The 9,944-nt window shown below is 41.0% G+C and overlaps 1 protein-coding gene across 1 annotated transcript in view; it reads left to right on the forward strand.

Moving 5' to 3' along the window:
- tsc22d3 (TSC22 domain family, member 3) overlaps nucleotides 1–9,194 on the forward strand; it is a 43,232-nt gene extending 34,038 nt beyond the window's left edge. Inside the window, exons 2-3 of the mRNA XM_080416962.1 lie at nucleotides 6,718–6,769; nucleotides 7,423–9,194. Coding sequence (XP_080273088.1) covers nucleotides 6,718–6,769; nucleotides 7,423–7,698 — 328 coding nt within the window. The 3' untranslated portion in view covers nucleotides 7,699–9,194. The remainder of the gene's footprint in view (nucleotides 1–6,717; nucleotides 6,770–7,422) is intronic.
- The last annotated feature ends 750 nt before the right edge of the window (nucleotides 9,195–9,944 follow it).

Consider the following 9,944-nt stretch of genomic DNA (forward strand, 5'->3'; position numbering starts at 1 on the left):
TTACACTTGCAATCATGCCAGGGTGATTCTCAAAATGTGACAAACCTGTTTAATTAAAATATAACAGTGCTTAAAGGATTATAAGAAGGAGGTGCTGCCTGATATTTTATTTTCACACGTCTCAACTTGTTTCGACATAGACATAAAGAGATAAAAATAAATATTACTCGGAGGTAAACAACCCAAATGGAAAAATGACTTTTCATGAGATGTAGAACATGTCGAACATTTTATGACACTATAAAAGTGTCATAAAAGTCCAAATAACTGTTGACATTTGGTTCTATTTGACTGCCTTCAGTTTCGTGGGAAAGCATTATATGACCTACGTCTCAGAGTCTTCATTTCATGGAACAATGATGCCGCTGTGTATATTATCACAAACACTGTTCTAATGAGATATGGAGATTGGCATGCTGATTAGTTCCTTCAGGTAGCATTTAAGTATGTTGTTCTCTGTCCGCCCACTATATGAAGAGATTCCATCCATAATGGAACAATTCATTGTTGGGACGTTTTTCACTGGTGGCATGAAAGCCCATTACATTGCAACAGAAATGGAAATGCATCACACAAGTGCCACTCTGTGCATGGTTCTTACTCTCTGGATTACACATCCAGAAGTATCAGCAATGGTCAATTGTCTCTTTGTGCTTTGAGAGGACACTGTTGACAAAACAACAATAACAGCATAAGATACCCGTGAGCAGTCAAAGAAGTCAAAGTTTCTGTCCCCTGATCATCCACCCTGCCATTTGTTTGCAACGATGGGTCATCGTCAGTCGCGTCCCTCTGAAATGGTCCCGTCTGCGGCCAAGCCACCCTTGCCAGGGGCGATGTGTGGCCGGTGCCTAGCTGAACAACTTCCAAGATCCTGCTGTCAAAGCTACCAGCACCACTTCAGCTATCCTGAACGAGTTATGAGCTACTCACCCCTTACTTATTCACCTAGCCTGTTCAGGATACCGTGTCGCCGGTAAGTGGGGGGGGGGGGGGGGGGGTACAGCCGAGGCTAGTCAGAAATTGGGTGCTGTTTGAGTGAGGAAGCATCTATACAGTAACAAGTGACAGTGAACATTAGCCTCAAGACAGTTCAAGGGAAAGCTGGTATTTAGTGTCTTCTTTGAGCCCTAATTGTCAGAGGCACAATACAGTATATCGCTGTCTTTCATTAGAGCTTATTGACAGAGACAGAATACGGTATGTCTGTGTCATTTGAGAGCTTATTGAGAGAGACAGAGGCACAGAATGTTGTTGTCTTCCATTTCAGTGCTTATTGACAGAGACAGAGCATGTCGGTGCCTTTTATTTGAGTGCTATTGACAGAGACAGAATACTGTATGTCGGTGTCTTCATTTGAGTGCTATTGACAGAGATAGAGTACTGTATGTCGGAGTCTTCCTAGTTTGAGTGCTTAATTGACACATTTGATTTGAGACAGAGTATGTTGGTGTCTTTCATTTGAGTAGTCATTGACAGACACAGAGTATGTCGGAGTCTTTTGAGGGATTTTGTATTTGGTAAGGGTTGCCAGTAATAGTTGCTCACATTAGATAGTAAAAATCTAAATCTGCAAGTTGGGAATATGTGAGAGGAGAGGTAAATACTTTTTGTGTATCCATTTGTCTGTTGGTCCAAACTTTCAAAAGCTGCCACAATACAAAACAATGTATAGATATCCCTGTGTCCTGATTGACTGAGAGGGCAAGCAACAGTAATGATTGCATTTGCATTACTTTTTTTAAAAGACAGACTTTGTATCTGCCACATATAATCTCTTATTTATTAACGACTTACAATGCTGTATGTACAGTACATACTCACACTTGCAAACTCATAGCTGGTCACAGCTTATCACAAATGATGTGTTTGTATGTATTTATTGATAGCATGGAGTAAATTGAACAGATTATGAGGGTGGCCACTGTGCGTAGTGCAGTGCACCCTGGTAGAGACATCTCTACCAGTCTCTGAATAACAATGTAAAGTCTGTCGTCATCATCTTGTGCATGTACTGGACTGTATGTGGCCTTTCAATCCACATCTTGGTATCTTTCCTCAATTATATATTTTTAATGTAACATATGAGCGTGGATTATTATCTGCCATTATACTCCTTTTTTTTGGGGGGGGGGGGTCTTTCTGCGAACAGGCACGCACATGTGCACACACACACACACACACACACACACACACACACACACACACACACACACACACACACACACACACACACACACACACACACACACACACACACACACACACACACACACACACACACACACACACAAACAAGCAAAAGTTAAAATAAGAACAAAACCTGGGCACTTGGTGACGTGTCTCACTCTGGATTCCCCGGCTGTCGGACGTGTGGTGCAGATGAATAACAGTATTATATAATGCTGCTGGCTCTCATGCAGGAGCCATCTGATGGAAAGTATGGCCGTTAGAGTGACTTGCTGGATCTGGCACAAGCTAAATGGTGGGCCAGTCAGAGTGCCAGGAACACAGCTGTGTGAAAGGGGTGGAATGCCAATGGTTTGCTCAAGTTCAGATAGTTTGATAAATTGTAGAAAGGTGGAGTTATTGCACAGCTGAGCAAGAAAAGCATTTATAACCCCCCCCCCCCCCCCTCTCTCTCTGTCACTTTCCACCTCATGAATTACGCCTATACTTCCTCACTTGACTGTGTCATTCAACGCAAATAATATTGTATGACGAAGTATAAATCAGCCTTTACAGTAGTGACTACTCTGACAAACCGTGACTAAAGAACACTAAACAGAAGGGTCAAATGCGTACCAGTTTGTGGACTACAATCATTTGATAGTTGTTACCAGTCAAGCTATCACTGCATGTGGTTTAAATTGCGGACTGTAGGGAGCCTTAAACACTGTTTGGCAAACACAGTGTGTAAGGCTCCCTAGCGTCCGCATTTTGTGCAGCTGAACCAAGCTGCTGGCACACAGCAGTCTGATCTCCCCTCCTAGCTGAGGTAGTGGGACATAATGGAGAGGCTGGGGCAATCGAGCGGCCCCTCATCACCACAGCAGACTTGGTATTAAACCTGACAGCTTTACTGTCACAGCACAAAATACGAGACGACAGGCACTATGCACCTTAATGCCCAGTCAATGTGTTTCTGCTCAGTGTCATTAGACTGACCAAAAGTCAGCCTTTCTCCCCTAATTGTTAGGTTACATAACAGGCCTGTTTTCTATTGCAAAAATGCAGTAGACCTGACCCATGAGGTTTACAAGAGGCTAATTATAATAATAAACTTTATTTATTTAGCACTTATTTATATAGCACTTATCTAAAAGCAAAGTTTACCAAGTGTTTTACAGCATGGCAAAGGTCAGTAGTAAAAAGCAATATACTAATAATCATAATAATAAAAAAGTTAAATAATAAAAGCATACTTGGCAGGGTTTGTTATTCACCCTTTTCTTGTTACAGTATAAATTTACCCTTGGATATTGTCAACAGACAAAATAAAAGTTGCCTTTTGGCTGAGATTGACTTCTTATAATATAAATGTACCCTTGGATATTGTCAACAGACAAAATAAACATAGCCTTTTTAGGTGAGATTCACTTAGTTATTACAGTATAAATGTACCCTTGGATATTGTCAACAGACAAAATAAATGTTGCCTTTTGGGTTTGGTCGCAGGCAGTGACTTTAGATTAAAATATAGCTGTGTCTGCGTTTGCTGTAATGTTGTCCATTGCAGAGAATGTTCCTTATAGTCTACAAGTAAAAAGGCAAAGGAAAAATATCTAGGTTTTGAGGAATAGGGCAAAGGAACATGGAAAATTCCTGCCTAAACATAATCTCCTGAAACGTTTTACTACTATGTGATCAATAGTTTTATGAGAGGGTGAATTATACATGTTCTCCACCAGAGGTCAATGGTGCTCTGAAGAATACAGGAGGGAAATTTACAGGGAGAAGGGGTGGAAAAGTACCTGTGGAGGGAATCCCTCAAAAACAACATGGGGGTGCAGTTGCAGTTGTACTTTATGTTATGGCACGTATTGTACTATACAGGGAACACAATAGCAAAGTGAAATGAGCAATATTTCACAATCACAGCCATGTCAAAAAAATAAGTAATTTTTATGTTACAGTGTTTGGAATGTAAGGGGCATGCAGGTGTATGTATGTGCGTTATGTAGCCTACTGTACACTGTGAACACCATAACAAGATGAATAATATTTCACAATAACTACAATGTAAATAAACATGTCATTGTGTGAAAGTGTTTAGACTGTGAAGGGCATGCAGCACATTTTTATCCATGAATTACAACTGAGAAATAATGGCATAGTGCATACAGAATAAAAGCAAAAACAAATAAAGAGGATTATAAAAATGCAATAATAAATCGTATTGATAGAATAACAATTAATAGAATAATGCATAATGACATTTGTCATTGAATCAGACATATGGGCCATGGTCAGTGTCACTGTCACCTTGTGCAAATTATTGACAGTTTTGTACTGTGGTTAATGCAGTCTTAATAAGTAATGAGGTGACCCTTTGTTTCTTTGTGAAAGGTTACAGTTGCGTTGAAAAGATTTTCATACATTTCATACATTTGAAAACTTGTGAAATGGGACATTCTGCATAATGAGTACTTTCTACTTTTGGTACTTTAAGTACATTTTGATACCAATACTTTTGCACTTTTACTCATGTAAATTTTTAATTCCGGACTTTTACTTATAACAGAGTATTTCTACATTGCAGTATTGATACTTTTCCTTGAAGTAAAACATGTGAGTACATGTGAGTACTTTTTCTACCACCGGTTACAGTTGCGTTTGTTTTGTTTATTTGTTGACTATAGTCTAGTAGGCGTTCTGAAAACTCAGTCAACACGAGAGGGGCGGAGCTATGAGTTCAGAGGGAGGGCAGAAGGAAGGAAGAATCATGCCAGTCCACTCATTTGACTAATATATTCATGCGTCAGATGACGCGGGGGACACGGCTCGTTTATAACGCTGCCGGGTGCAGAAAATAGCATCAGTTCTCCTGAAACCCAACGAAGCTCGTATCACACCGACCCTGCACTATAATAACTCAAAGGAGTTATCAGTGCATCGTGATTTAGAGCTGAAACAGAAACAAAAAAAAAACAAGGATCTATTATCACTTAGGTGACCAACCAATCGCAAGCGTGGCGAGAAGTATTATCCAAACGAGTCTAGTACTCGAAATGAGCCGCACGGAGATGTTCACCAGTAAAACACCCATGGAGGTGGCCGTCTACCAGCTGCATAACTTCTCCATCTCCTTCTTCTCGTCGTTCGTGGGGGGAGATGTGGTCTCGGTCAAACTTGACAACAGGTAAATATCTGGAAATGTTCAGGGCGACCGGTGCAATACGTGGCTTGCATTCGCGATATATATATCATATAATATATATTTTTTTTTAAAACTTTACTTTTGCGAAAACCGATATAACCGGTGGTGGTAAAAGCACTTACATTTTTTACTTGCAGTGCAGAAATACTTACAAGTATAAGTCCCGTAATCAAAATGTACTCAAGTGAAAGTACACACAAGTATTGGCATCAAGATGTATGTACTTAAACGTATCAAAAGTACTAGTTATGGAGAATGTCCCGTCTAGAATGTGTAAAAGTATTTTGAAAATGACCGATCTACAAGCCCGCAACAGTTGCATAATTGTAGATCGGCTATTTTCAAATAGACAAAGTTTAAATAGGGCTGAAGTGGTAAATGTATGTTTTGTAATAATAATCAAAATCTACAAAATAACTAGTAATAACTAGTAATAACTAAAGTTTTCAAATAATTGTAGTGGAGTAAAATTACAATATTAGCCTGATTGCCTCTGAGATGTAATGGAGTAGAAGTAAAAAGTACTGCAAATTTGAAATACTTCAGTAAAGTGAAATGCCTCAAAATGTAAACTTAAGTACTTGAGTACGTGTACTTGGTTACTTTACAGTACTGCAACGTTGCTGCAGTGCTGGCATGCACTCGCGACAGACATAATACTAAAAACAACAACTTACTTTTGCGAAAACCGATATAAAACCGGGAGAAATTTGAATAATGAGTGCAACTTGCGTGTGATCTGCCGCGCTATGCAGTTCACTGTACATGATGTACCGTCTGATGTCTGCTAGGTGGTGTTGCCATAGTTTGTGAGAGAAATAAGCAACCAGGTCTAGGAAAACAAGCCCAAAAGAAGCCACTTTAAGGCCACATGAGCACTTTAAACCGCTTATAATAAGCCGACATGGCAACACCGCTGCTAGTCTCGTGAACTTTGAGCCACAGAAGTGGCCCATTACCCTCATAACTTAGTGACCTAAATTCCAAAGTATGTTATATAATGCAGACCATGGCATGTTGAGAGTCAACTACATTAGTCTACATTATATCTATCCTTGGATCAAGACATCTATGATAGTCTATCTTGATCCAAGGCTACATTATATCAGAATGTACAATGTTACGTTTTTACGTTTTTTTCTGCAAGTTTTCCTTGCATAAGAAGGGGGGGAACATGGACTAGATGCCTATTCATTCACCATATACCAGGCTGGTCTGGTCTATGTTGGATGGGAGAGGTTTCATTAAGCTCTAGTGAGTGTTCCACGTTATTGACTGAATGTTTTTGTGATTTGATGAGTCAGTCAGCTTATGGTTTCTGTTTTCTTTCTTTGCAGTGCCTCTGGTGCTAGCGTTGTGGCCATCGACAACAAGATAGAACAAGCAATGGTAAGCTCACTAGTATACGCCTCAAGAACAAAAATATTTTATGTGGCTGGTATACTAATTTGGCTACTTCTGTAGCACTTGCCAAACCAAATGTGGACATAAATGTAGAATAATTAGTTTTAATCCACAGAGCTCCCAAAAGGAAGGGCACTCATAGTATGTGCACTGTGCAGCTATGGCCTGCTTATTGAAATTTACAAGAGTAGTGGCCCTAGTAGTAAGATGCACATGATCGTTCTTATCATGCATGTAGATCATGGATGGGCTGCTGCGTGCTTAATTCACACAAGAAATTAGAGATCACCTTCCTTCAGAAGATGATTGCAAAAACTCATTCAAAAAGTTAACATTTGTTTTTTGAACACATCCTTGAGTCAATGATAATGGTATTAATTAGTTGCCACATGCCAAATAAGATGACTTATTGTGATTTATTGTCACACGATCCAGGCCTGTGTTTACTTTGGATGCTATTCAGGATATAATTTGAGACTTTACAGTGTTATTGTGCTAACACTGTAAACTGTAAACAATACTGGACTTGGGCAAAAGCAGTGTTCACCTCAACATGGAGACAGAGATGCATGCTGACTTGCTCGTTAGTTTCTCTAATTTGTTGTGCCTTTCCCCCACCTTCTTCTCTCCTCGGGCAGGATCTCGTCAAGAACCACCTGATGTATGCAGTACGCGAAGAAGTGGAAATCCTCAAAGAGCAGATCAAGGAGCTGGCTGAGAAGAACAACCAGCTAGAGAGGGAGAACAACCTGCTCAAGAACCTAGCCAGTCCAGAGCAGCTGGAGAAGTTCCAGTCCCGCATTCCCACAGACGGCCTGCTAGCCCTGGATAACCAGCCTATCCAAGTGACCCCTGACCATCACCACCACCAGCAGCAGCAGCCATGCTCCCTCAGTGCTGGCTCTGCTGTGTAAGTGGCTCTGCCTAGGGGCGGGCAGAGCCACAGCCTAGTAACAATAATGGACCTCCATGGTTTTTAAACGTTAGAGTTGTAAAGTAATCGCCGCCGCTGAGCAGCTTTCCTCGCACGAAGTGGAAGAGAGGGAAGCGCCAGGGCGGTAAATGATCGATGAAACTCACAACTGCTGACATTATAAAAGCACAACACACACAAAAAGACGCTCTGAGTGGCATGGTCTCAGGCCCATCCTCTGACACCATTAGACTCTTTGTTGTTTTTTCTAGTCTCTCTGTGTAGACAAAAGCGCTAAGAGCGAGGGCTGACTGTACGCCAGCCAGCGCTTGCTATGGGACTCAGGAGTGGGGGTGCTTCCCCCACCTAGTCTTACCCTTCCTACAAGAACCCCTTTCTTGAGAGGGGTTGGGAGGTGTGATAGGACTGGTCCCGCAGGTGCTAACTTGGAATGGTTGAGGAAGAGGAGGAGGGGGGGGGGGTGACCCAGCCTCCCCATTAAAGGTCAAGTCAAGGAAGTGGACGTCTTGAGACGGCCCTCCATGTCTCAACACAAAAGAGCCCCAGCATGTGGACTGATCTCAGCATACAAGCTCCACAATTTCAAAACTACACACTTAAGCAACCTTTAAGACCCTTACCTGCAGTAGTGTATTAATGGCTCATTATGTTAATGTACTTTTAAGTATAGCAAGAATCATAACACAAATAATCAAAAGGTAGCAAAGGTGGAGGTCAGTGCAGCATAGCTTATTAAGAGCTGGGGGAGCTATCGCAGTACATTCTGATCTGATTGTCTGCTGTAACCATTCATAAAATGCAATGCTTGTATTTTCTGCAGTTGGGGCTTGCTGCTTATTGGGGGTAAAACAAAAACAAATCCTGCTATTTTCTTCTGTTTTTTTGTGATTCTTAACAAAAATCAGCGTTTGTAAAATAGGAGTACACTGTTCTGTAAAGGTGATTTTTTTTTGTTTTGTTTCATACATATAGCAAATATATGGAGGCGATGGACATATCTACCCCTCCTTTGTTGCCTAGCTCTGCACAGTAAAGGATAGCTACAATGATATGTATATAGTCTTGAAAGATTTAGTGCAGTGGAGATGCATTTCTTGCTGCAGATGCACTCCTGACTTTGTCAGCATTTCCACAGAATCTGGTCCCCTGTTTGATGGTCAGATGCCAACTTGAAAACAATGGCATGACAACAGTGCCTGTCAGTACTAGTAGTAAGAGAGGAACACATTTCCACAATGAGCTCTGTTGTTGTTGTTTGTCTACTAGCTACCAAAGACTTTGCCTCAACGAAAGCCAAGAAACCCAGGACCACGTGTACAACTTCACAGGGAGAAGTCTTGTTAGCTAGAGCTAAGGTTTCTATCTCTTTTGTAAAGATAACGGTGTTGTTGCTGTACTGTATCCAAGAAACAGGTGTTCACTAATGGTGTATGGATACAAATGCACATTTGCAATAAACCTTATGTTTACATAATACAGTATTTTCCTCTGTGTCTTCTTTAACCATTTAAACCCAACAGTATATACTTCAATGACTGGGGTCTGTACTTCGCCTTCTCCTTTCCCCCCTTCAATACTAAATCTTATCACTGAAAATAGCCAATCTACAAGCCCACAATGCATCGCATTGCGTTGGGTTGTGAGCTTGTAAATTAGCTATTTTCAGTAAATTTTTGCCGAGTGTTTTTCTATTATGACAATACCCAGAACAGGGATTCTAGAGTTGATGTGGTTAAAATGAAGTGTAGCTGTGTCCACATAGTTGGTGTGCGTAGTGCGTACATACTATAGGCTTTAACGTGCTACATGCTGTTTTATAATGTTGAGTGGTACGTATTTTCCCTGAAGAAATATGTGATATTTTTTTAAGACAGCACATTTTAGTGCTTATGTATTTGTAACTTTGGTTTAGGTCCTCTGTCATTGCATTGAGGGTTCATTGTTATGCCTTTTCTTTCCTTGTATGTGCATTTCACCACAAAATTGCCACTGCTAACCAATGCTAGTACCTCACAACAGCAGAGTGCACACTTTTTAGGCGACATCAGGGGCCCTGCTAATGGCAGTGAAGTAATAATAGCTAGGTTGTCAGTGGGGTGGAATCTGCAAGAGGAGGAAAACAGCTTGCCATCAGTGTTTTCCCCTCAGACAGTTTGGCAGCCAGTCAGTGAAGCAGTGTGTAACTGGAGACGTTGTGGTTGGTTTCCCTGCGGTGCTGTAGGCCAG

The sequence above is a fragment of the Gymnoscopelus braueri genome (assembly GCF_963280865.1).
Source record: "Gymnoscopelus braueri genome assembly, chromosome: 20".
Lineage (NCBI taxonomy): Eukaryota > Metazoa > Chordata > Actinopteri > Myctophiformes > Myctophidae > Gymnoscopelus > Gymnoscopelus braueri.